Below are 26,597 nucleotides of genomic sequence, written 5' to 3'. Positions count from 1 at the left end.
TTCGCATCGAAAGGCAACCTAGCCTTTTCTCTCACGTGTAACAAACATGAATGAGAATGGAGGGGACACATCTGGCTCTTTTCGGGGTGTTTGCATGCTTCTTATACAGTCTGTATTCCTACACTGCTTGTGTGCCTGTAGTACTCTGCTGCGTTTTGGCTAGTTTAGCGTTATGCAGATAACTTGCATGTTGCTTATATATCTGTTGGCTTTGTACCTGCAGCGTACTCTTCCTCTGCATGTTTGTATAGACCATAAAACAGCCAGACCAGTTGGCTTTGTCATTGTTTCATTCAGATTAATTTACCCCGGTTATATTTCCGCATTATCTTTGACATTGTTGACTGTGGTAAACCCATGTCTGAATGTTGGGGCAGGTGACTGTTTATTACACTCAAAATTATTACCAGTAAAACAACTCATTTTTTTCCCATAGTGACTGGATTTAGTCACATGTATCTTTTTTCATCGCCTATAACTCACTGGTATATTACCTTTTTGTTTTTACAGATTTCTATTAATCATGGAAGGTGAAGAAATGCCAGACTTTAAAAGCCCAAAAGAGGAAATAACTTTTTGGAAAGAACTTGCTAAGAAGTTCAAACAAAGGTATGTTTTTGAATGCTCTTAGACAATGGAAATTATCTTTTTAGCTTGGTTGTGAAACATATATCTTACATTTGTGATTTTACTGAGCATAATACATTGTTCCATATCCTATGATATTTATTAGCGATTTTTAAGCATGTGGACATGCAACATGTCCTCGATGAGCATGTGAAATATGTGGTAACGTTTCTGAAATGAAATAGGGTACCTTCTGGTAAGGTGAGCTGCCTGTGGCTCCGCGCAAATGCTTATCTCTTCACATGTAATGCTTGAATATAAGGATAATCGTTTGTCACGTGAAAAGTTGCTATATTTCATCATTTCCCAACTTTAAAGGAACAGCCTCATGTCTTCCCTTATGATTTTGTAGAAGTGCATTGGTTCAGAATCATTCCAGAAACCTGTCAAAATACTTATGTACTTTAATTGAAGCAAGAACATAGCAGCTCACCAGGGGTCCCGCATCGCCTCAGCAAGGACTTCCCCAGCCTGCCTGCAGTCGCGGCGCTCTCTGCCACCGAGCGCCGCCGCAGACCAGAGACCGGGGATCGGGGAAACAAGGACTTCAACCCCCAGCATCCCTAGCGGCCGGAAGCCGCACACCGCGAGTTGGCGCCAGGCGGCGCATATACTGCAGCACCACCCCCGGCAGAGCGGGGGACATAGCAGCTCACCAGGGGTCCCGCATCGCCTCAGCAAGGACTTCCCCAGCCTGCCTGCAGTCGCGGCGCTCTCTGCCACCGAGCGCCGCCGCAGACCAGAGACCGGGGATCGGGGAAACAAGGACTTCAACCCCCCAGCATCCCTAGCGGCCGGAAGCCGCACACCGCGAGTTGGCGCCAGGCGGTGCATATACTGCAGCACCACCCCCGGCAGAGCGGGGGACATAGCAGCTCACCAGGGGTCCCGCATCGCCTCAGCAAGGACTTCCCCAGCCTGCCTGCAGTCGTGGCGCTCTCTGCCACCGAGCGCCGCCGCAGACCAGAGACCGGGGAAACAAGGACTTCAACCCCCAGCATCCCTAGCGGCCGGAAGCCGCACACCGCGAGTTGGCGCCAGGTGGCGCATATACTGCAGCACCACCCCGCGCGATCCGGGAGAAGCCCGGGAGAAGCCCGGGACAAGGGCGGGACAGTCTTTGGCAGGAGGAGGCAGGGCAGGGCCAGTGACTCTGCACCTTACAATGGGTAAACGCAAGCTGATTGTGAATATGGGTGAAGGTAAGAAGGCCAAGGTACCCAGGAAAGCAGAGTCTATCATATCTTACCTCACATCTGCTGTGGGGGCTCTGAATGATGAAATAGCAAACACGGAAAAAGAACTGGGTCTTGACCAGCCTACTACAGAGCCGGGGGACTAATCAATATAGTTCTTCCCGAGTCCGCCTCCCATATTCCATTAGAACCCAGTGTTGTTGTAAGGGCTCCTAATATTCCTCCCGCAACTAGGACTACTACCCCTCCTCCTCAATCTAGTAGTGAAACTGTATACCATGAACTGGCTAATAACATATCAGCTAAAGCCAAACACAAACGAGGCAGAACAATCCGCAAGGGTGACTCGGGTAGTGCGGATAAACTGATTTCTGAGGATGCCCACGCCCATCTGGTCGAAGTAATTGAGGGCTTATTTGAATCTCGGGTGGAACCTTTGCTGGTAAACATAGCGAAAGATATTGTGGACACCCTTAAAACATGCGTGAATAACATTATGAGAAAATGCGACAAGATTGATAAACTCTTACATGAGCGCAATGTACACTGTGATTCGCACTTTAAAAATAATTCAACACCTGAGCAACAAGGGAGGGCATCTCTAACAACTAACGACACTACCAATGTGCCAGTTGGCTCGCACATGCAAACATCTAGCACCAACCGTGCCGCTACGGTTACAGCACACGAGGATAAGATTGCTTCACTGAGGGGGGCACAAACAGCGGCCTGTGCGGGGGATGGGGCAGCAAGTGTGGCATCGATCCCAATAGGACAGGGGCACCAACTCAATGACTCTCGTAAAAGACTGACCCGGGCAGTGCATCTCCCACCGGACGCTGCCCTTTTAGTTGTTATTTTGACCGGGATCCCGCGCCTCAAACCACAACAGAGTGAATCTGAACCCGAGCTCTTAAACAGAACTAGAAACTGGTTCTCACAGTTCAGCAGCGGGAGTGTGGATGTGGGCAGACACATCATAGCTGCCAGGAGGGTGGATTGGGTGGGTAGGAGGGCGAAATGTATTCCTGGGGATTGTGTTATTGTTAATTTCGACAGAGGTAACATAGCAGACACTCTTCTATGGGATGGTTCTGAGCTAGTTGGCGACGGTATCAGACCACTCCCATTAGGGTATTGTTATCCCCCTCCCACAGACAAGATCATCCCACCCACCTATCCCACACCTAGGAAAAGCTGGATGGATAAGGGCCCGCCACATATATCCTACCAAACTCAACCGGCTTTACTGCGGGTGAGACCAAATCCCGTAGGAGCCCCACCCACCCAAGAACATCACATTGGCAGCCAGGGGGCAGGGATCTTACTCACTAATAGGTTCTCCCCCCTTTCTACTGACTCCCCTCTGGATTCCATCGATTGACTACCATCTAATGTGCCCCCCTTTACGGAGGCTACCCCTGCTCGTAGGAATTGCCACATATCAGTAGTAAGCTGGAACATCGCATGGTTAGGGAAGAAAGCCACGGACGCTAGATGGTTAAATTTTGTGTCCCAATATGAGATTTTGGGTATTCAAGAAATGTGGGACGCCAGTGATAATTTTTTCCTGGACGGGTTCCGGAGCTTTTCAGTCAAGGCAACCCCAGGGGAGGGCGGAAGGCACAAAGGAGGGCTGCACATTCTCTTCTCCTTAAAACTGGCGGGGGTCACTAAGAAGATTGATTGCACTTCTGATAACATCTTATGCATTGAGTGGGCTAGGCCAAATTCCCCGCTAATCCTGATAATTAACTTCTATAATGCCCCCACAAGGGATAGTAACTGTTCTCATCTGAAGTCTCTATCTCTGTTTTTATTATCATACAAGTCAAAGCAACACGCTTCATTCGATATCCTGTTAATGGGAGATTTTAACGTTCACCCATGTGGCTGGGGTTGTTTGGCCAAAGAGGTATTGGGCCCTCCGGGAGCTGTTAGTACTCACTTTGAGCACACCGCGCAGGGGGTGGACCTAGAAAACCTACTTGCCAATCTAAATTTATATGAGGCTGAAGGGTCCTGGGGTGAAGTGAGGGCACCGACTTTTGTAGGCAAGGATGCCAGTACAATCATCGATTACATTTTTACTACTCCCGGCCTAACCAACATGGTGGTAGTCTATGAAGTTTGTACTTCCCCTTTTAGCGACCACAATCCTGTAGTCCTGACCCTGGACATGGGTGACAACACTGCCACCCAGGTTGAGCGTCTGGGGGACGGTGGAGATGCCCTCGTCCCTAGGGAGCAGGGCCGCAGATTAAATTGGGCAATGGGTGTCCCGGAGAACTTCATGGACAACCTTCTACAGAACAGACAAGCTGACATTATAACTTGCACGGATAGTACAAGTGAGGGAACTGCCATCATTACTTCCTTCACCTCCATATGCACACAAATTAGCCATGACCTGACGACCACAAAGAATCAAGCGGTTTCATCTAGCCCTAGATGGTTCGACAGGGAGTGCTAAAAAAAACACAATGCTCTGCTTCAGGCTCTTAAACATCAGCCCAGAGATAGGGAGTTGGTGGGTCCGCTAAGAAAAGAATATAGGCAGGCTACCGAGACACGCAAAAAAACAATAAAAAGTGAGGCCTGGGACAGTTTAACATCGGTCAGTGTACTGAGAGACAGTTCCCAATTTTGGATGATCTTAAATCACCCTTACTTTGCCTCCTCTAACAACACCGTTTTGGACTGCGTGATACCAGAGGATGCCTGGGTGAACCATTTCAGCAAAATATATAATAGTGCAGATCTTCCAGCTACACCCCATCCCCATCAGCCTCCTACTGAACCTTCTCTTTTGTCCTTTTCCGAATTTGAGGTTATCAGGGCAATTGAAGAAATGACCAAACATAAGGCACCGGGTCCAGACGGAGTCCCTGCAGACTTATATAGCTCTCAGTCACTATTCTGGGCCAAAATCCTAACTAATGTTTTTAATTCAACTGTCACTGTGGGGTTTCCAAAAACCTGGTCCACCTCAACCATTATCCCTATATTTGAGAAGGGCTCTAGATCGGACCCGGCCTGTTACAGGCCGATTTCGCTAATCGACTCTGCCGTAAAGATTCTTGGCAGAGTCATTCTACACAGATTAGGCGACATTATTAAGGAGAAGGGGGTGCTCTCTGACCTGCAATATGGTTTCAGGGAGAAACAAGGTACAATAGAGCAGTGCTTGAACCTCCACATGCTGATCAGTAAATATACCATGGCAAAGGAGGGTCACTTATACTTGGCCTTTATGGACCTCTCCTCGGCCTTTGACTTGGTCAACAGGGCCAAGCTATGGGCCATACTGGCTGGTATTGGGATTGATCCCCCTCTAGTAGATTTCCTGGCCGCACTCCACGCAGACCTATCAGCTACTATTAGAACTAACCGTGATGGCAGTACCACCAGACCATTTAGTTCCAGAAGAGGTGTTAGGCAGGGCTGTATCTTAGCCCCACTCCTGTTTACCATCTATATGAACTCCCTAGATAAAGCCCTGGAGGGGTCTACACCCGATATCCCTTATGTGGGGGGGTCCGCAGTTCCCGTACTCCTCTATGCGGACGATGCGGTGCTTTTAGCCCGCACAGGGGTGGGGTTACAGAGGCTCCTTAACGCATTTGGTCACTTTATGTCCTCGTTAGACCTCTTGGTCAATAACAAAAAATCACATATTATGCTGGCAGGGAAGCGACCAAGACCAAAAAAGTTGAAATCCTTTAGCTGCTGTGGAGAGGAGATCTCGAGGGTACAAGTGTTTACTTACCTGGGTGTGATATTCAAAGAGAAGGGCTCATGGACCCCACAGGTGGATGCGAAATCTTTAGCTGTCACCAGATCCACCTCTGCACTTTTGAGTTTTGCCAAGCGTCTTGGGTCTCGACCGATGGAGGCATTATTGAAGGTTTACAAAACGAAATGTTTATCTATAGCCTCCTACGGAGCCCCACTGTGGGGCCACTCACACTGCGGCAAACTACAAACAGCAGAAAATCACTTTCTTAGGTCCTTATTGGGCGTTCCACAATCCACACCAGTCCTATCAATACACACTGAATTAGGGCTGGGATATCTCACTGACTTGCTCCAACTAGCGCCCCTTGTATGTTGGAACAAAACTTGGCTGAACAATGACATCACTCTGAACCACACAATTCTCAGGGACTGCATGTCCTTGGATAACGCCTCGAAAATCCCGTGGTTGGAATACATAAAGGGGGAGATGGGCAGACTCGGCAGACCAAATCTTTTCAGCCACCCAAACACTATAGTCAAGGAAGACTTGAAATGGATTAAAGAAAACTTTATGAGGAGGGCAGTTCAAACACGGGAGGAGAAAGAATTAATTAAAGCAAGAGTCAGAGCTAACTTTCTACTCCTGACTTCGACCCAAATTGAACCTTATCTAAAAATCGTGAGCAGACCATTCCATCGTCACTTGCTTATCAGATTTAGGTTCAATTTAATCCAATACTCCCTGTGTGATTTTCCTGTGTGGTGCGTTTCTGATGAGTCTACCCCATGTAGCTGTGATAACTTTTCTGAGCAAACCCTCATGCATTTTGTTATGTTTTGTAGCCACTACAAAGTGAGTAGATTGAGGTTCTTGGCACCAATTTTAAGAGATGCAGGTTTCGTCCAGGTACGGCCTGCTTTACTTTATCTCCAGTTATTAGTGGTACCAGGACAATTCTCGGGGTTGCTAGCTTCCTGGTCGCTGCCATGCGTACAAGGACCAGGATGCTGTCCCCGAGACAACTGGAAGGGTAATTTTATCACCCTGTATTCCTGCTATTGATTTTTTAACCATTTTTAACTTTTTGCACAGTGTACGATTTATAGAGACATGAACCCTCATATGTATGTACAGTGGACACCTTGACAGATTTGAACCCCTGATTGTTTGCTTTTTTAACTTCTATGAATTTTACCAAATTGTTTGCTTTTGTAACTTCCATGAATCTTATCAAATTGTAATCAACTTTTAAATATATGCTGTTTTGTCGCTTTAATGATTTTAAATGTAATCGAATAAAGCTTGTTTTGACTTGACTTGAAGCAAGAATTTAGGATTATGATTTCAACTTTAGAGTATTCGACACATTGCAGGTTCTTATTAGGTGAGGAATAGGCTGAGAAACCAGCTTTTAGTCCGAAACAAATATATTACACTCTTTGTATAGTAGAAAGGTTTTATGTCTGAAAGCCCAGATTTGACTTTATTCACATTTGTAACCCAACCATTGCTTCGAAATTGTCATAACCAACCATGTTACACAAATTGGCACCTGTCATGTTATGGTCCTTTCTAGAGCTCATTCTCATCAATGCTTGTTGGTGCTGGCCTGTTTTAAACCAGCCTAACACTAGAAGCAATAATGGCAGATTGTAAGCAGCTCTGAGGTTATAATATTTTAAGATCTTTCTTAAAATAAGACAATAGCTGCTGGTGATCTTTGAAAGTGGGGGAGTTATCTAACCTCAAGAATATTTTGAAAAAAGTGGGGTCAAATAGTGTTTTTTATTTTTTTATTTATTTGAACAGTTTTCACTTAAACTTCCTTATGAAACATTCCATTACTTTTACGGCTTGCCAATGAAGCCCTGAAGTAGCTGTCCCAAGTTCCCTTAGGCTGTCTCCCTGGGCACAGGTTAAGGGTGCTGTGTATCCAGCCAAGTTCATTCAAAAATTATATGATATGATATGAGGTGATATTTATATAGCGCTTTCACTCCAAGGAGCATCTTGGCGCTGAGACTCATAGCTAGCTGGATAGATGTTCTGCAGCTGTGCTATTCCAACTGAAGGGAGTGTGAAGTTCAGCTCAGGGCTTTACAAGCTTGTTCCGACAGGCTATATATCCAGGTTTGAGGGCTTCCTAAAGCCCTTTTCAGTTGTAATCAGACGCAGGTGGTCGGGTAGTTTGTTCCATGCCCTTGCGCCAATCACTGCCAGGGATTTCCCTCCCTTCGCAGACAATCTAAATTTAGGGACCGTCAAAAGATTTGCTGTGGCTGACCTAAGAGTTCTAGAAGGATAATATCTCACAAAGTTTTTGCGCAGGTATATCTGTCCTAGCATGTGAAAGGCTCTATAGGTAATAATTAGGACCTTAAACAAGATCCTCTTATGAATAGGGAGCCAATGTAGGGCCTCCAACGCTGTTGAGGCTGAGGACCTTCTCGGCAACCTGAGCACCAGACGCGCGGCTGCATTCTGGACCATCTGAAGCCTGCGAAGGGCCGTTTTCTGGGCTCCTGCATACAGGCTATTGCAGTAATCCAGTCTGGATGTAATCAGTGCCATAGCTACCGTTCGCCTGGCGGCCAGGGGAAGCAGGTTAAATAACTTCCTCAGCCCCTTTATGATGGAAAAACAGCTACCTGCTACCACTCCCATTTGCTGTTTGAAAGAGAGGGTATCATCAAATTTGATCCCTAAATTTCGTGCCGTACTGATTGTACTAGGCGGTGCTTCAGAGTCCTCTGGCCACCATTTTTTCGGAGCGAAGTAATTATTAAGTCCGAACGGTAAAATTCCCGTTTTGGCCGAGTTGCACTTGTAATTGCTCTTCATCCAGTTAAAGGTGGCTGCTAAACAGTTTTTAAGGTTAATTTCTGCATTCGCCATGTCTTTATCCAGAATTAGGACCAGCTGTGTATCATCAGCATACGCTATTGTGCTGATCCTAAAGGAGGCAATTAATTCGATCAGGGGGACCATATAAAGATTGAACGAAGTAGGGCTCAAACTTGAGCCCTGTGGTACCCCCGACTTTAATGCCTTTTCCTCTGAGCAAAATTGTCCTAACGTAATTATTTGGCGCCTATGCATGAGGATTTTTTTTTAACCATTTTAATACGGTGCCTGCAACGCCTACTGATACCAGGCGATTCACCAGAATAGCATGGGACTCCGTATCAAAGGCCGCCGATAAGTCTAAAAGGATCAGGACAGCCTTTTTGCCCTGATCCATGGCCGCTCGTATGGTTTCCGTTGTAAACAGGAGGGCTGACTCTGTAGAGTGCTGAGCTCTAAAGCCTGCTTGATTCGTGTGAAATATGTTGTTTCCTTCTAAAAAAGTTGTAAGCTGCCTGTTTACAAATATTTCTGCTAATTTGCCAAGTACAGGCAAAAGTGAAAAGGGGCTGGAGTTAGACAAAGTCGTCGGGTCCTGTAATGTCTTTTTCTGAAGTGGTCTTACCGCTGCCACTTTCCATTGGTCTGGGTTCTCGCCCGTCTGGAGGGATGAGTTAATGATGTCACTTATTACAGGAGTAACCTCTTCTAACATAGCTTGTAACAGCATCGGTGGACATGGGTCAAAGGGGGACCCTGACGTAATTGAAGATGTGTCCTGATGAATGTCCTCCAACGTAATTGGGGAGAAAACCATCAGAATGGTCTTTTCCATGTCTTTCTCCTTCATATTCTCATGATCCACCAGCTCAACTGGGGGGAAACACTTAGTGAGATTACATATTTTTTATTCTAAGTAGTTGGCTGTGGAGTCGCACAGATCCTGCGATGGAGGAATCGCCTTTGTGAGAAATTTTGGGTTTCTGAAATTATTCACAATTTTGAATATTTCCTTCTGTTTATTATTCGTTAATTCAATTGCGGCTGTGTTATAGTCCGCCTTCGCAAGTTTAATCAGGTTGTGGTACTTCCTCCTTGCTGTTTTATACTCATCCTGTTTCTTACGGTCATAGTTACAACGCCAACTGCGCTCTAAGGTTCTCACTTTCCTATTGATTTCTTTTAATTTTTCCGTGTACCAGGGCGCAGATTTCTTCTTAGGACAGGGTCTTTTTTTTGCCCCCACATGTTTCATACTATTTCCTATGTCGCTAAGCCATTCCTCGAACTGTGCATAATCTCTAGTGGTATCTCCTGTCAAAATGGGTTAGTTATCCTTCAAATAATTGAAATTGGGGCTGGGCACACCTACTTATTCAGACTTTTTAAACTTAAATTTGTTCTGTTGCTCAATGCGTGCTGCTTAGGTAAGCACAATGTCCATATTGTGCTGTTCAAATAACAAAAAATAATACAAGCGTAACCGCTTGTCCTAATGCGCACTGTTGCGTTTCCTGCTGGAATGCTAGTATTTAATTGGTACTCATAATTCTGAACCAATGTTACATATCATTTCATAATTAAATAAACATTAGTAATCAAAAATACGTTGATACATAATCATTTTACTTAATTCTTTTCAAAGAAAATCATGAAATTTAACCAATTATTAATCTCATTGGATAATTGTTTCACGTTCACAAGTCATACATAAACGCTTTTTACATTTCTTAGCGACGCCCTATGCATTTCGGGCCCCTTGGCCCTTCCTCAGGGGCAGTATCTGTAAGGATCAGAAAAATACACTCTATTTGATACAGTTCTGGTAATGTGAGGGGTAAGCAGTAAAAATGTATTTAAACATTCAGAATTAATAAATACAATAGTTTGTCATCAGCCTTATTGATAATGGGGAAACTGAGGGTAGTGTAGAAAGTAAACAGAAGAAAACCTGGAAACAGAGAAAGTGACTGATAAGAGTGACTGAAATCAACGAAGAAGGTGAGGTAGATCTATACCGGTGATGAATAAAAATAGATTAAAAAATGGATTATAAAATGGATTGTGCTACCAATAGTCCGCACCACGTGGTACACGCGGCTCAATAGATAAATCACTAACCTTGATGATACATGAGAAAGGTGATACGTGGGGTACGTTCAGCCAAGTGTAACGAATTCTAGAATTTTTTTTGGAAGAGTGTGGTATGAGTATCGCATTAATTGAGCATACCAAAATGTACGTGAGAGTTAAACTGAATAAACATACCTAGCGTTTATCATGAGAGTCCGGGAGAGGAGGCTCACCTTGCTTTAGAGTAGAAAACTCCGTAAAACTTCGCCGAGGGATGCCGGAGTTATTGCCATCCCGGTGATAGGTGATCACGTAAGCGTAGGACTAACATAGAGATATAGATACTGCCCCTGAGGAAGGGCCAAGGGGCCCGAAATGCATAGGGCGTCGCTAAGAAATGTAAAAAGCGTTTATGTATGACTTGTGAACGTGAAACAATTATCCAATGAGATTAACAATTGGTTCAATTTCATGATTTTCTTTGAAAAGAATTAAGTAAAATGATTATGTATCAACGTATTTTTGATTACTAATGTTTATTTAATTATGAAATGATATGTAACATTGGTTCAGAATTATGAGTACCAATTAAATACTAGCATTCCAGCAGGAAACGCAACAGTGCGCATTAGGACAAGCGGTTACGCTTGTATTATTTTTTGTTAGTTCTCCTTCACCCATTTATGAAAATCCGGGTGATCTACAATTTTCCCCACAACATGGCGTGCTCCTCCCTTTGTTTGGGGCGTGTATTTTTGTCGCATGGCAACTATCAGCTAAAATGCTGAGTGCAATAAATGTGTGGTCCAACCAGAGTTGCGTCCGAGGGGATTCTACCTTCAGAGTGCCTAGGTTGGAACTGATACAAACTAAAATGTGGCCCGCTTTGTGAGTGGGGTCTAGGCATCTCATAGTTAATCCAAGGACCTGCATTATATCTTTAAAATGCAGTACATTTGGGTCGGAAGTGTTATCCAAATGGAGATTCAGGTCTCCCAAAAGAGTAAAATTAGAGAACTTTAGGGCTAGGTTACTCAGTGCTTCCCCTACACTTTCTAAAAACTGAGTGGGCTGCCCTGGTGGGCGGTATACCAGTGCTCCCCCAAATGAGAAGGAATCATGGATCTTAATGCAGACCCAAGGCTTTCTGCTCCTTTGATATCCCCAAGCTCCAAGACCGTACAGGCCATGGAGTCTCGGGAGATAATCGCCAAACCTCCTCCCCGTTGCACAGGTCTATCCAGCCTCTGTATTGAGAACCCCGGAGGGAGGGCATGTACGATATCTGAATTCGACCATTCTTTCAGCCATGTCTCAGTAATAAACAGGCAATCCAGCTCCCTCTCCACTATCAGGTCAAATATATGTAAAGCATTTTTGCACATGGAGCGTGCATTTATAAGTCCACCCCTTATTGTCCGTGGAGCCCATTTCCCTTCGGAACTTTGAACGGGCTCTAGCGTCTGCTTACATACACAGCAGATCGTAGGGTCTACCCAAGTATCCACATTAATAGCCTGATGACAACATTTATGCTGAATATTTAGTGAGACTAAATAGTCTCTGGACATACAAATAGTGTTTATTACCTGTGTAGCTTGTCCCGCTCCTGGCCCGTCCGTAGCACGGACGGGCTGGACTTTGGCTTGACTTCAGCGTGAAAGAGGCGCGCCCGCTGCACGCGTCCGCTACGCGGAGGCATGTCCCACTACCTTTATACTGTTCACTTAAAGCGCTAAAGCGCTGTACCTTCCTTCCTCCCCTAAGATGGCCGCTCTTTCTAATTCGGCGTCTATGTCTCCTTCAACTCAGCTCCTTTCTCGGCTGAGCGAAGGGTGCAGGGTGCGGACTGGATCAAAATCCAATGCTAGTGCTCGGTTTAAAAAGCGTCGCAAAACAGAATCAAAGAAAATAAATAGGAGTTTAAAATTTACACACACAGATAGCCTATCTCCCGGTTTCCGCCTCAGGAGGATTTGTAGAGTCTCTAATACTCTGTTTGCTCTTTAACCCCTTGGCTGCGGGGCCGATTCCTCCGCTGTGCTGGGGGGCGCGCACCGCGCCCCAGTGCTCATGACAAGCTCAGCTAGTCATGAGCCACGTTTCTCGTGTGCTCATGACGAGCTGAGCTAGTCATGACCACGCCCGTTCCTTAGAATGCCCAGCACAGCAGGGGAATTAGCCCCGCATCTGGGCGTTCTAACAGTCATGACTAGCTGAGCTCGTCATGAGCACACGAGAACCGTGGCTCAAGACGAGCTGAGCTCGCCATGAGCGTCGGAGCGGTTAAGTTTGTTTTTATTCACATCTTTTTTTTTTTTTTTTTTTTTTAATCCATTTGTCAATGGAAACTTCAATTCCCATAATGCAATATTTTCACATATACATTCTTGCTTGTATTTCTCCCTCCCAATGCATTTCGGCTTAGTTAGCCTTCATCAGGGTAATATCTACAAAGTAAAGTCAAATGCAGCATGTTTATTATGGAGTCCAAGAATTACCGATATTGTATCCACCACCGTGCGGTTAAAGTGAACGAGCTGGGTGAATATTAGTCAAATGTGTTCCTACCGGTTTTATCACGTTTCATGTGAGTTTGTTTATACGCGCTCTGTGCTCGACCAGTTGTTAAAAGGAGTTAAAGTGCGGCCGTTTCTATAGTTGGCAGTTACTGATTGTTTCTAACGTGCTTTAAAGTTGGTGTTAAGTAGGCCTATAATGCGCGTTACCGCTATGTTTTACTACACAATAAGCTTCCGAGTTAGTAAATTCTTACCGGAATCTGCGACGCGGTAAAGCTCACACCTGGTTCATCGTATATAATGGCTATCGCGGGGATAGTTGCTTAAGGACGTATTCTTACGTAAAACTCGGTTACTACCCACGTGATTGTTAAAGGATACCAACGTGTTTTGTCAATAAGGATATCGTATCTGCAATACTATTAGAGCGTCATGGTACGCTCTAAAGCTGTTATTAACCCCTTCCATGCTCATGACGAGCTCAGCTCGTCATGAGGCACAGTGGAGCTGTGCTGATGACAAGCTGAGCTCGTCATGAACAATGGAGTTAATCATACTTCAGCACAGGAGGGGAAAATGCACAGCAGCGATGTGGTTAAGACATAAACGTGTGTGCAAAATGGATACGTTCCACATTCAAAGTCACTCGATATGATAAAGGCTCGTCCATGTTAATAATATCATTACTAAGGTTATACCTTGATGTAAACAATAATAGCAAGATTAGCTGTATCGTCATTCTAAATAGAAATCATTGACCCATGCCAGGATCTGATGGGTATATGCTATAAATTTAAAATAATAATAATAATTTAAATAAAGAAATTCAAAATAATTCATAAAAATTCCTAGACAATGGCATCTCTGTAGCTATAGGTAACATAAAAATTCAACCCGTTCATTGAAGCCATGGGGCTTCAAAGTATTCAAATGGTAGATCCAGTAGTTCTCTCCTTACAGTAGGTTATTTCTATGGTCAATTCCTTCCGCCCTCTCAACACTTGAAGTGAGAAGCTATCGAAGACTTGCTCACTTTGGTTTTTATGTTGCTTTTATGCTCATTCAGTCTGACTTTTAGTTTGCTTTCGAAGAAAAAACACATTCTGGAAAACAATACATGGAAAGCTCAGATACTACTATACCTGCGCTTCATAAATGATATCTTATGGAGAGGCACAAAGGAAACATTAAGCACTCAAATTACCCAATTAAACAAGATTGACGAAATAATTCAATTTACTTCTGAAATTCAAGAGAAAGTCATCCACTTTCTGGATCTAAAGACCACCAAGAAAGAAACAGGATTTGAAACAAACCTCTACAGGAAACCAACCGACAGAAACAACATTTTAAGATATGAAAGTTTTCATCCTCAACCACTTAAACAGCACATGGATCGTACAGATAAGAAAACTTGCTAACATCACAGTCCACCATCAAGGAAGAGAAAATAACCATAGTGAGCAAGTATTCGAACATGAGTGGTTAATTTAAGCAAATAATCAAAAAACATTGGTACTTACTGAAGATGGAACTGCATTTTGGAGCAAGAACCATTGTTTGCTTACACTAGGTCCAAAAACCCCAACAAAAAAAGAGAAATGTTAAAAAAACAGCAATAAAAGCACAGATACAAAACAATACAATGGCACGACACCTTGTTGGAACTGCAACAATTGTCGCAATATCGTTCGAGGATGTTTAATCACCCACCCAATGAAAGGACTTAAAATTTCATTACAAGTTAACGCCACATGCGACACCACCAACATAATCTACATGCTCAAATGTCCCTGCGGGAAAGTATACGTTGGACAAACAGAACGCAAACTAAAAGTCAGACTGAATGAGCATAAAAGCAACATACGAACCAAAGTGAGCAAGTCTACGGTAGCAACTCACTTCATGGAGGCACAACATCAAATACGCCAACTCAAACATTGGAAATTGTTGAGGGCGTAAGGAATTGACCATAGAAATAACCTATTGAAAAGAGAGAACTACTGGATCTACCATTTGAATACTTTGAAGCCCCATGGCTTGAATGAACAGGTTGAATTTTTATGTTGCCAATAGAAACAGACATGCCATTGTCTAGGAATTTATCTGAATTATTTTGAATTTTATTTAAATTTTTAGTTTGAATTTTTTTTTTTTTATTGAATTTCTAGCATCTACCCATCGGACTCCTGGCATGGGTCAATGATTTCTATTTAGAATGACGATACAGCTAATCTTGCTATTATTGTTTACATCAAGGATAACTTTATTAATGATATTAACATAGACAAGCCTTTATCATATCAAGTGATTTTGAATATGGAACATATCCATTTTTGCACACACGTTTATGTCTTGAGAACAGCTTTAGAGCATACCATGATACTCGAATAGTATTGCAGATAGGATATCTTTATTGACAAAACACGTTGGTGTCCCTTTAACAATCACGTGGGTACTAACCGCGTTTAACGTAAGAACACGTCCTTAAACAACTAGCCCCGCGATAGCCATTACATATGATGAACCAGGTGGGAGCTTTACCGCGTTGCAGATTCTGGTAAGAAATTACTAACTAAAGCTTATTACGTAGTAAAACATAGCGGTAACGCGCATTATATGTCTTCTTGACACCGACTTTAAAGCACGTTAGAAGCAATCAGTAACTGCCAACTATAGAGACGGCCGCACTTTAACTCATATTACCACACAGCGAGCACAGAGCACGTATAAACAAACTCACATGACACGTGATAACACAAGTAGGAACACATTTGACTAATATTCACCTGGCTCGTTCACTTAAACCGCACGGTGGTGGATGCAATATTGGTGATTCTTGGACGCCATAATAAACATGCTGCATTTGACTTTACTTTGTAGATATTTCCCTGATGAATGCTTAGTAAGCCGGAATGCATTGGGAGGGAGAAATACAAGCAAGAATGTATATGTGAAAATATTGCATTATGGGAATTGAAGTTTCCATTGACATATGGATCAATCAATCAATCAATCAATCAAGGCATTTATAGAGCGCCCTACTCACCCGGAGGGTCTCAAGGCGCTTGGGGGGGTGGGGGGGTGCCGCTACTGCTCGAACAGCCAGGTCTTGAGCTTCTTCCTGAAGGAGAGGTGGTCTTGGGTCAGGCGAAGGTCGGGAGGGAGGGTGTTCCAGGTCTTGGCGGCCAGGTAGGAGAAGGACCTTCCTCCTGTTGTCGCTCTTCGGATGCGGGGGACGGCGGCGAAGGCGTGGTTGGTCGATCGGAGGTGGCGTTTGGGAGCGTAGAAGTTGAGGCGGTTGTTGAGGTAGCTCGGGCCTTGGCCGTGTAGGGCTTTGTGTGCGTGGGTGAGGAGACGGAAGGTGATTCTCTTGTTGACGGGGAGCCAGTGCAGGTCTCTCAGATGTCCGGAGATGTGGCTGCGTTGGGGGATGTCGAGGATGAGTCTGGCTGAGGCGTTCTGGATCCGCTGGAGTCTCTTCTGGAGCTTGGCGGTGGTTCCGGCATAGAGGGCGTTGCCGTAGTCCAGTCGGCTGGTGACGAGGGCCTGGGTGACCGTCTTCCTGGTCTCGGTGGGGATCCACCGGAAGATCTTCCCTAGCATGCGCAGGATGTTGAAACGGGACGCGGAGACGGCGTTGACTTGTCTGGTCATGGAGAGGGAGGAGTCCAGGATGAAGCCCAGGTTGCGTGCGTGGTCTGTCGGTTTGGGTGCGGTGCCCAGGGCGGGGGGCCACCAGGAGTCGTCCCAGGCGGAGGGCGAGGAGCCCAGGATGAGGACTTCCGTCTTGTCTGAGTTCAGCTTCAGGCAGCTGGTCGTCATCCACTCGGCTACGTCTTTCATCCCTTCGTGGAGGTTGGTTCTGGCGGCGGCGGGGTCGTTGGTCAGGGAGAGGATCAGCTGGGTGTCGTCGGCGTAGGAGATGATGTTGAGGTTGTGTTGGCGTGCGATGGCCGCAAGGAGGCTCATGTAGACATTGAAGAGGGTGGGGCTGAGTGAGGAGCCCTGAGGAACGCCGCAGATGACTTCCGTGGCTGCAGATCTGAACAGTGGTAGGCGTACTCTCTGTGTCCTTCCAGCGAGGAAGGAGATGATCCACTCCAGGGCCTTTTCCTGGATTCCGATGTTGCTGAGGCGCTGCACTAGGGTGCGGTGGCAAACAGTGTCGAACGCCGCGGAGAGGTCTAGGATGAGGTCTAGGTTGAGGTCTAGGATGAGGGCCGCTGTTTCACCGTTGTCCAGCAGGGCTCAGATGTCATCGGTGGCAGCGATGAGGGCGGTCTCGGTGCTGTGGTTGGCTCGGAAGCCAGACTGTGAGGGGTCGAGGGATCCATTTGTCTCGAGGAAGGCGGCCAGCTGCTTGTTGACGGTCTTCTCGATGACTTTGGCTGGAAACGGGAGGAGCGAGATGGGGCGGTAATTCTTGAGTTCGGTGGGGTCCGCTGTTAAAAAAGATGTGAATAAAAACAAACTTAAAGAGCAAACACAGTATTATCATTTTTGGATGAACTTGGCTAGACACACAGCGCCCTTCACCTGTGCCCAGGGAGACAGCCTAATTGAACTTGGGACTGCTACTTCAGTGTTTACCCACACTCCTGAGTGGGGAGTGGTTCGCAGGAGCACAGATTAAATACAGCAGTGCACGATCTATACCTTATTGCCAATGAAGCCCTCAGAATGACTTTCAGTTAACCATTGCCACCTTTGTCAGTATTGCCACACACATGCCATGGATGCCCCCTTTTGGCAAGAATTATGTAAAGCATTCCAGTCCCAGAAACTGCATTTTCCTCTATTGACGTGCAGTCCAAATGTTTTACGTAAACCTAGCAGATCTGTCAAACAGGCTGTGACACTGCCATGTCACGGAGTCCTACTTTGATGGGTTCCGGACTGGCTAGCAGTCAAAATATTTTAGTGCGTCCCATTCCTGAGATGTAGGATTAGAATTTAATATTGCGTCTGTGTTTTCCTTTGGCACAACCAAACCTGCTAGAGTGAAAATAGCTGTGGAAGCATTTTCACTGTAAGAACATGTTTAATACTAAACCTTTACATGATATATATAATAAAGGAAGGTTTAGGCCTGTCAAAAGGGTTTCTTTTGATGGTTAGAAATTGAAGTCCTGCACAATCAGACCAATGGTGGCTGGCCTACAGTCATGTTTACATTGTCACTGTAGTGGATGGCACAGTGAATAGGTGCTGCAGTCCACTTGTGTAATTTTACTTGCAGGCCCTGGGCACACTTTGGTAACATATACGAGAGACTTATGTAAGTTAAATATGCCAATCAGGAGTGTACCATTTTCCCATGTTGAAAGGAGAGGAGCACAAGCACTTTACCTCTGGTTAGCAGAGGTAAAGTGTGCAGCGTTTTATAACCAGCAAAAATAAGGTTCAGATGAAAGGCAAAAACTTGGGGTGACCCTGCTGAACCGGCAAATTTCCAACAGTCAGTAATGCCAACAATCCCACATCTAACAGTTAGAGGCTCACTGATCCTGACAGATGAGACTGTGTGCTGTCATAAGCATGTGACTCACTAGATACATGCCTTCCATTACAGCCAAGATCCATTTTGTCATAATTGAGCTGGAGTCATTAATGATTGCGCTCGTCCCTGACTGCCAGTATATGAGTTTGAAAATTGCTTCTTACCTGATATCTATCCAAATGTAGCAGGATTTGGATGTCATGAGGAAAAAAAGAACAAGTGCCAGTCTGTGGACTGGATGAGACTGAATTAAAGCTCACATTAAATAGGAAATATATTGGGAAACGGTGATGAATCCTGCTGAAAAATGTATTTAAGGGACTCTGGATTGGAGTAGGATAGGGCACAAATTCAGTGTGAACAATGCATGAACATTGTCTTCTCAAGACTGCAGCCAGTTCATGACATTTCCTTTCCCTCCAATATCAAACCTCAAAGAGCCGGAGTTGTTTATGGAGAATACCCGGGGTTTAATTTCTTCACAGATACCAAAGAAGATGGGTCCTGACACATACATTCAAGACTAAAAAAGGATCTCCCAAAAATGCTTACCTACTGGAGTCGATGGTTGGGGCAAAATCTCGATCATGGAATTATCTGGCATCCATAAACAGTACAATATCTCAGTTTATACTGATCTAGACCTAAAGCCCTCTGAGAAAGATCTTCTTTTAAGTATCGGATACGAGTGAGCTTTCTACATATCTCAAGGTTTACAACCTCTGAGTTTCCCTGGTGGATGATGTGGCTTCTTAACAGACCTACTTGAAACTTAATATTGCAGTATGTTCTCCTGTCAATGAGAAGTGGTAGTTTTCTGATGGATACTTCTAACTGCGCATTCCTTACCTTTTGAATATTCCGTAGGCGTCCGACTGGATCTGAAAAATCTTTAGCAGTACCTATATGTGCCAATAGGTGGCATTGCATGGCTCTGTGCCAACACCATTGTGTTCCGTAAGTGATGTGGAAGCCCCATAAAAAGATCACTGATGCATGCACATCTGTTCCTTTCTTTCACCACCTCCAGACTTTGGAAATAAACCTTTTTTTGGGGTACACTGGTGCAGAGTCACCCTTTTTGTCCACGGTTTCAAAAACCAACAAAGTAGTGATAAGCACTGGAGTAGGAATAAATACTACGTTTATTAATCACTCATGAGTGGGACCACATTCACACAGAACTCTCGTGCTGGAGGAGGTAGTACACTGGCTTCACAAACCAGTGCCCTTTTTATACAGGTTTTGTGCATTGTTAGCACATGAACAGAAATAGGAAGAACACTTTTTTAGAAATAGTTATCAGCAAACAAGGGCAGATAAATAACTACATGGTCAGCTAAGTAGGAGGTGGAGCAGGAGTGCTTATGGCAGCAGTGAATGATTAACAGTTAACAGATGTACTGGCAGCTACAAACTCTCAGCATGTACATTACTTTTAGCTGAGTCAGGAAGTCAACTAAAATAAATAGCACAAGCCGAGTGAAAAGACGAAAGAATTGCAAAGGAAAATTAAATGGAGACCTTTGCCAAAATGGCTCTCGCTTATGCCAAGTAAAATATTACACATTTTCCACAAGCGGCCCTTTTGGCAAAAGCGAAGACATTTTCTTATGTTTTAAAAGTGGTACGATAAATATGTATATCAATCAGCATTATATCGCGGACTTCTCGGGCTATTGCTAAACGGGCATTTACATTATGGACATTTGTTTTAAACGGCAGACTAGTAGTACAAGTGGAAATACAGAGGGAGCAAAGCATTGGCCTGCATTGGATACATAAGTGCCTGATTTTCTAGCTATTCAAAGCTGCACCAACAAAGAAAGAGTCCCAAATTAAAGTCATCATATCGCTGTAATGTAGTGTCAGTTTGATCCACTTCGTCGTTATTTATAGTTCTTTTGAATCGGTTCAAGGAAATGTCATTAAGCAGTTTTTGATCTTTATGCTAAGATGCAGGTGTTATTAACACAGGAGGAAGCAAGAAGGACACATAGCATGTTCTGGACCATCCGATTGGTAGATGATAGTAGCCTTTACTTCCAGAAATCAAATAAGTGTTGTGCGAGGATTAAAAACTGCTATTGTTCGTTCCAGTAATGTTCAATACTGTGGTACAGTCACTTTTTCCCACTGTGATACTAACAAAACTGCTCCCCCAAAGATTTGCTCGGGCTCTAGAAACGGTGATGAAAAAAGGCCTGTTACCCTTGGCCGTTCGAGTGTTGGGGAATTTCCTCGGTTATTCCTCCATTTCCCATACAGTTCCTTTGGCTTGTGGGTCCCCTTCCTCATTGGGGTAAACTTTATTAAGCTTTGTATTAAGTCCTTCTACATCAGCTAGAGTGATATTAGCAATTTCAGAGGCCCACAACAGTGCGAACCAGGCTACACAGGAGCCATTATGCAAGAATGGCAGCAGTGACAACAGGATTCCTTTTATGTTCTGTTACGCCAAATCAAAATGAAGGTGCTCTTTTGCAGCAAGTGATGTAACAGTAATGTTAGGTAAGGAGGGTCCAGGCATTACTTCCTCCACTACCCACATTACAGTAGAGATGATGGCAACAGTCTAAGTCAGACCAAGGATGCAGATTGTACAGCTGTCTTAGGTGAGCTCATTTTCATCGGCAAACAAAATAGATGATTCCCTAAGGTCCTGGGCAGGTGTTGGTTTCTTCATTAACATTGAGATGAGTAGTCACTAATAGGCTACCCGCCTTTGTAGTCAGTCTTTAACCACCCAGGACAGTGGCTCAAACAGTCTCTTTCTGCGATGAAATGTCTTTCTTCCTTTATCAAAGCGGATACCTAAATGTACCAGGGATCGTGTGGTCAGGGAAGACTTCCTCATGTCCTGCAGGTGACACAGCTCTTCCTTTCTCGATAACCAGAATGTCGTGGTGATCTGTCAACGCAGGTGGGCTCATGAGGGCATGAGGCATCGAATCGCCAGGCCGCAGATGGTGACCTTCACCCTGCGACCTGTCTAGAAGAACTTCCCTTACCTGCTGATAAATAGAAGACAAGCTGTCAGTTAACTGGGACAAATAGTCACTCATCAACACATGTATGGGCGAGGCTTAGGGACCCCCCCCCCCCAATATTCATGGGCCTCCCAAAGACTATTTCATGCGGTGTAAGGCCAGACTGTGTATGTAATAGACGTGGAAGCCTGTATTTTGGCCAATTAAAATTTCAGGGTGGAGATGTAACGCTCCACCAGGCCTGCTGACTGTGGGTGAAAAGCGGCATGACATTTCTGCTTAATCCCCAACCCTTTCATGACATATTCTACAACTTGTCCAATGAAATGAGGTCTGTTGTTCATTTGCAGGACCTCAAAAGGTGCAGTTGGTTTTGCAAACCCCCCTGTAGGAGTTTGCGTTCACTTTCCAGGATTATACTGGAGACAAACCAGACAAGACTGAACTATCTTTTTATCAGTGCCAGCAATATCAGGATGATTCCAAACTTGCATACGTTGTTTTGCTATTGAGGATTCATCAACATGTGCCGGCCAATGTGCCATGTGAATTAAGGGATATAAGTAGGCTGTGGGTAACTTCCATTTGGTCATATCTTTATTCCTCCAGCAGCCCTCATTATCGAGTGCTCCTTCCTCAGACCATTGGTTTAGTTCATCAGTGGAGGCAGATTGTTGCATGTCCTGCACCTCTTACCTGGCATCATGCCAACTTTCAGCTTGTGACTTCACTACATACATGAATGTGGTTTTTCGCTGCATTGCGGTTTCACGTACTGTATGATCTGCAAAGGCATCACCTCCCCCTATTTTATTAGTCACTTTCTTGTGTGCACTACACTTAACAATTGCCACTTTCTTAGGATAGGTTAGGGCAGTAAGGAGATTATGCACTAATTCTCCATGCACTATCTGTGTCCCATGTGAGGTGAGGAAACACCTTTCTTTCCATAAGCAACCAAATTTATATGCCACCCCGAATGGGTACTGGCTGTCGGTAAAAATATTGACAAGTAAGTCTGTACTATGCTCACATGCTCTTGTTAGTGAGTGTAGTCTGGAGTTCCTAATACTGGTGCAGAACAAAGAGCTTGCCGTGACTGTTGGAAGGCATTCTGACATTCAGTAGTCCATGCGAAAGGCATCGGAGTGTCCTTAGTCAAAAAGGGCCAACAAAGGGTTAATAATGTGCGAAAAACTGAAGTAAGGTTAATCCGTGCACGAACATCCTTCTGAGTGTGCGGTACAGGAGTATCTAAAATAGTCTGAATGCGATCTGATGTGGGTGCACGTCCCTCCTTAGACAGGTGACCTAAATAGGTAACCTGCTGTCTACAAAATTGTAATTTCTTTCTAGAGACTGTGATGATGGGATGCAAGAAATGGTAACAATGAAAGTGCTCCTTCACACTAGGTAAGGAAGCCAGAGCGGCATCCTCTTTGATAAGACCATATCTCTCAAACATTGGATAATTGCTATTTAAAATAACATACACCCCTTCCGTAGAACAACGTTTTGTAGCACGAATAAATTAAAGCATATCTATACCCACAATGTTGTCCGGCGTGTTAGGGGAAAGCAAAAATGGACATGCTGCAGTACATTTATCAAGTTTGAAATCAAGTGGCTGTGAAAGTGGGCTAGGTGTAGGTGTCCCATTAAATCCTATTGATGTTATCATTGTGCCACACTCGGGAGCCCTAGGAACCAGTTTTTTTAGACCGAGCACTACGAGTAGCCTGTGTATCAACCAGAAACCGATCAGTAGATTCCAAAACATTTTGCGTCAATATAAGGACCAATTTGAACTACTGGCACCTCAACCTGTTCCCGTCTATCAAAAGTATTAGAGTAATTTGGTCCTTGTTCAACTGCTTCAAATCTGGGGCGAGCTCCTGTACCTCCCCTGTTTCCTGAATTCCCTGGGCGTTTTCTCACACTACCCCTTCCCCGTTGGTACTGCTGACCTCTCAAAAGAGGGCACTCAGAACCCCAATGCCCAGTCTCTTTACAATAAACACACTGATCAGGGGACAAATTTGCTTGAGGGAGAGGGGGTGCTCCAGGTGTTTACACTGCAGGTCCGCCTCTTCCACCTCCCTTTAACGGTGGACCATATACTTGAGCCAGCATAACTTTTGTCTTTAACTCCTTAACCTTTTTATCCTCCCTGCCTTTTGCTTCCTGTTCCTGTCACTCATAATATTGTGCAATAGTCAAAAGGGAAACAGGGTGGGGGGGACGTGATCCAAGAACTCTCGCTGGACTTTAAATAACTAGCTATTTCTGTAACATAGTAGTGACAAATTTATCAACAAACAAATGCCTACCCGTATCATCGGCCACTGACTGACCACTAAAATCATGGAATGTTTCCTCAAACCTTGAAAAGAAGTCAGAAACAGACTCATCCGTTTTCTGTTTACTGGACGCTAACATAGTCCAATCTATTTTTTAGGGGGTATGAGAGTCTTTAACTTAGTCACATTAGCTTAAAGAAGATCTAATATCTCCTTCTGAGGTTTCTGCGTAGGCTGCCTTTCCGCCTTTATTTGTTCTTAATGTTATGTTATGTTACGTTAATAACACTTCTATAGCGCACAGCTGCCCAAGCCAAGGGGCGTCCCGGCGCTTCAGAAAGAGTACCCGAACACAACACAGCAGTACAAGGGCAGAAGCGCACAGATCAGAATACTAAGATGTATGAGGGAACAGATGCGTTTTAATAGCCCTCCTGAACTTCTGAAGCTCATCTATTTCACAAATGTGGGACGGAAGAGAATTCCACAGTTTTGCAGCCAAGACTCGGAAGGAACGACCTCCGGCCCTGCACAGCCTGAATCGTGGGACCACAACCAAGTTTTGACCCAAGGATCTCAAGGAGCGCAAGGGCACATAAGGCACCAAAAGATTATCAAGAATCTGGGGGGAGACCAACTTGAGGATCTTGAAGGAAAGGCACAGGGTCTTAAAGTGGATCCTCTGTGTCATAGGCAGCCAGTGTAAAGAACGGATGGTACTCTCCGCAGAGCAGAACCTCGGTAAGCCCACCAGGGCTCTGGCTGCGGCGTTCTGGATACGTTGCATCCCGGCGATTTCAGCCTGGTTGCCCCCAACAGGAGCGAACCGGCGTAATCAAGCCGAGATAGTATGGATGCCTGTATGACCAACTGCCTAGTAGAAGCATCAAAGAACCTCAAAATAGGTCTCAACCTATTGGGAACCTCAAATGTTCCCAAGTATCACTATATTCTCAATCTATTTTACGTATTGTTCTCCACATATCCGGAGGCAAAATAAGCCCAAAAAGCACATCAATATCTGGTATGGTCATAGTGCCGGAGCTAATGGCGCCTTCCACCTCCTCATAGTAGGTGGCAGGATTATTCCGGGGGTCGGGCAAAGCAGCTTTAAGCGCCAATACATCAACTCTGCTCCAATCATCCTAAGTTTTATAATTTGTTCCCGCACCCTTAGGAGGAACATAGAGGGGTGCAGCTTCACACATAGGTTTTATATCAACTGTACTACTAACAAGTGCAACCTTATCCATCAGGGCATCTACTTTCTGTTGTCTAGCTAATTCTTGCTCTTTTTTCATAAACGTAATATTGCGTCTCGTATTTTAACCACTCGTTTAATCATGTCCGATAAGGCTGTAATAGGCAAAGTCCCATCTGTTAATAGTTTTTAGTCAGCATTTATATCCTTTAGCTCTAATTCTTGAGAAATTTGTCTATATTAAAATGTTACCTCCCGAACAAATTTTTCTACAAAATAAAATTGCTCTGTATTTTTCCACCATATGAGCGATGCAGTGCGAGGACGGCGAGCCTTCTCCCTAGCAGCGGTTTTTAATTTATCTTTTTCTGCTCTAGTCAAAGTAGAGCGAGTCTGTCGCCCATCTTGTTTATCTTTTTCTTCTGTAGACAAATGCTCGTCAGAAACCTCATCAGGGGCACTTGTAGTGGTAAATTTATACTGGGGCGAGGAGGGGCATTCTAATAGGATGTAGTCATCCTGAGGTTTATTAAGTATGGGATAAATAGGGCGCCTAATAGGATAATGGCCATTGACCTCTAATTGATGTTCCCGATCTTTTTTTCATTTTTTTTCCTGCTTTTCTTTATTTTTGAAAATTCTAGCGCTTTTTATATATCCTTTTATGCTGTAGCTATAGCTTCTGCTCTCGTACTTCTTTCTCCCACATACACACACAATCAAACATTCCGGTCTACTTTTTCTTTTAAATAAACACTGCTCTACATATTGAACTGTTTTAAAATCAAATGACCCATTCGCTGGCCATTGCAGATCAGAATATGTTTGTGTGTATTTGTTCCACAGTGGACCACACATTATGGAGGAAATACCATATTTGACATACATGTCTCTATTAGGTGTCCCCTATGGGGGAGCCGGCTGACTTTTTTTTTTTCTTTCTAAACTGTGTTTGCTACCACCAGAACAGCAACATCACCTTTTGGAGTGTGATGAGAACAGGCATGCTTCAAAAATATGTGTAAAATATTACTACTTCAAAATATTTCAAAATGAGAAAAAGCTCCACATTACCTTCCATCAAACTTTGCAAAAAGTGAATAACAATTAAAACAAAAAGCCCAGGCTTAACAAATCAAGGGTGCCGCTTTAGTGTCTTTACCAAACAGAAGACTCCAACTCCCACCTGCTGATCTCTGGTTGACCTAATGGTCACTAGAAAAGTGCGCCAAAGAAAACCCCAATTGAGACCGGCTCCCACCTGGAGGGTCAAATCAGGAAAAATGGAAAATTCGGGTCAGCAGCGCGCTTGCTCAGTAAGATTCCAATCCTCCATCAAGACCATTCCTTCGGACGTCCGCGTCTTCAATGGGGTCCCACGACTGACGCCAATTGTGGAAATATACCTTTTTAGGGGTACACTGGTGCAGGGTCAAAAACCAACAAAGTAGAGATCAGCACTGGAGTAGGAATAAATACCAAGTTTATTAATCACTCATGAGTGGGACCACGTCCACAAAGCACACTCAAGTGTGGAGGAGGTAGTACACTGGCTTCACAAACCAGTGTACTTTTTATACAGGTGTTGTGCAGTGTAAGCAT

The 26,597-nt window shown here is 44.4% G+C and overlaps 1 protein-coding gene across 2 annotated transcripts in view; it reads left to right on the top strand.

The window, feature by feature from the left end:
- NDEL1 (nudE neurodevelopment protein 1 like 1) overlaps positions 1-26,597 on the top strand; it is a 418,831-nt gene that overhangs the window by 88,912 nt on the left and 303,322 nt on the right. For both annotated transcript variants that reach the window (XM_086930644.1, XM_086930645.1), the window contains exon 2: positions 511-609. In XM_086930644.1, coding sequence (XP_086786770.1) covers positions 524-609 — 86 coding nt within the window. In that variant the 5' untranslated portion in view covers positions 511-523. The remainder of the gene's footprint in view (positions 1-510; positions 610-26,597) is intronic.

The sequence above is a fragment of the Lissotriton vulgaris genome, chromosome 7 (assembly GCF_964263255.1).
Source record: "Lissotriton vulgaris chromosome 7, aLisVul1.2, whole genome shotgun sequence".
NCBI classification, from domain to species: Eukaryota; Metazoa; Chordata; class Amphibia; order Caudata; family Salamandridae; genus Lissotriton; species Lissotriton vulgaris.
The sequence above is the reverse complement of the archived record's forward strand: the minus strand, read 5'-3'. Positions and strand labels throughout refer to the sequence as shown.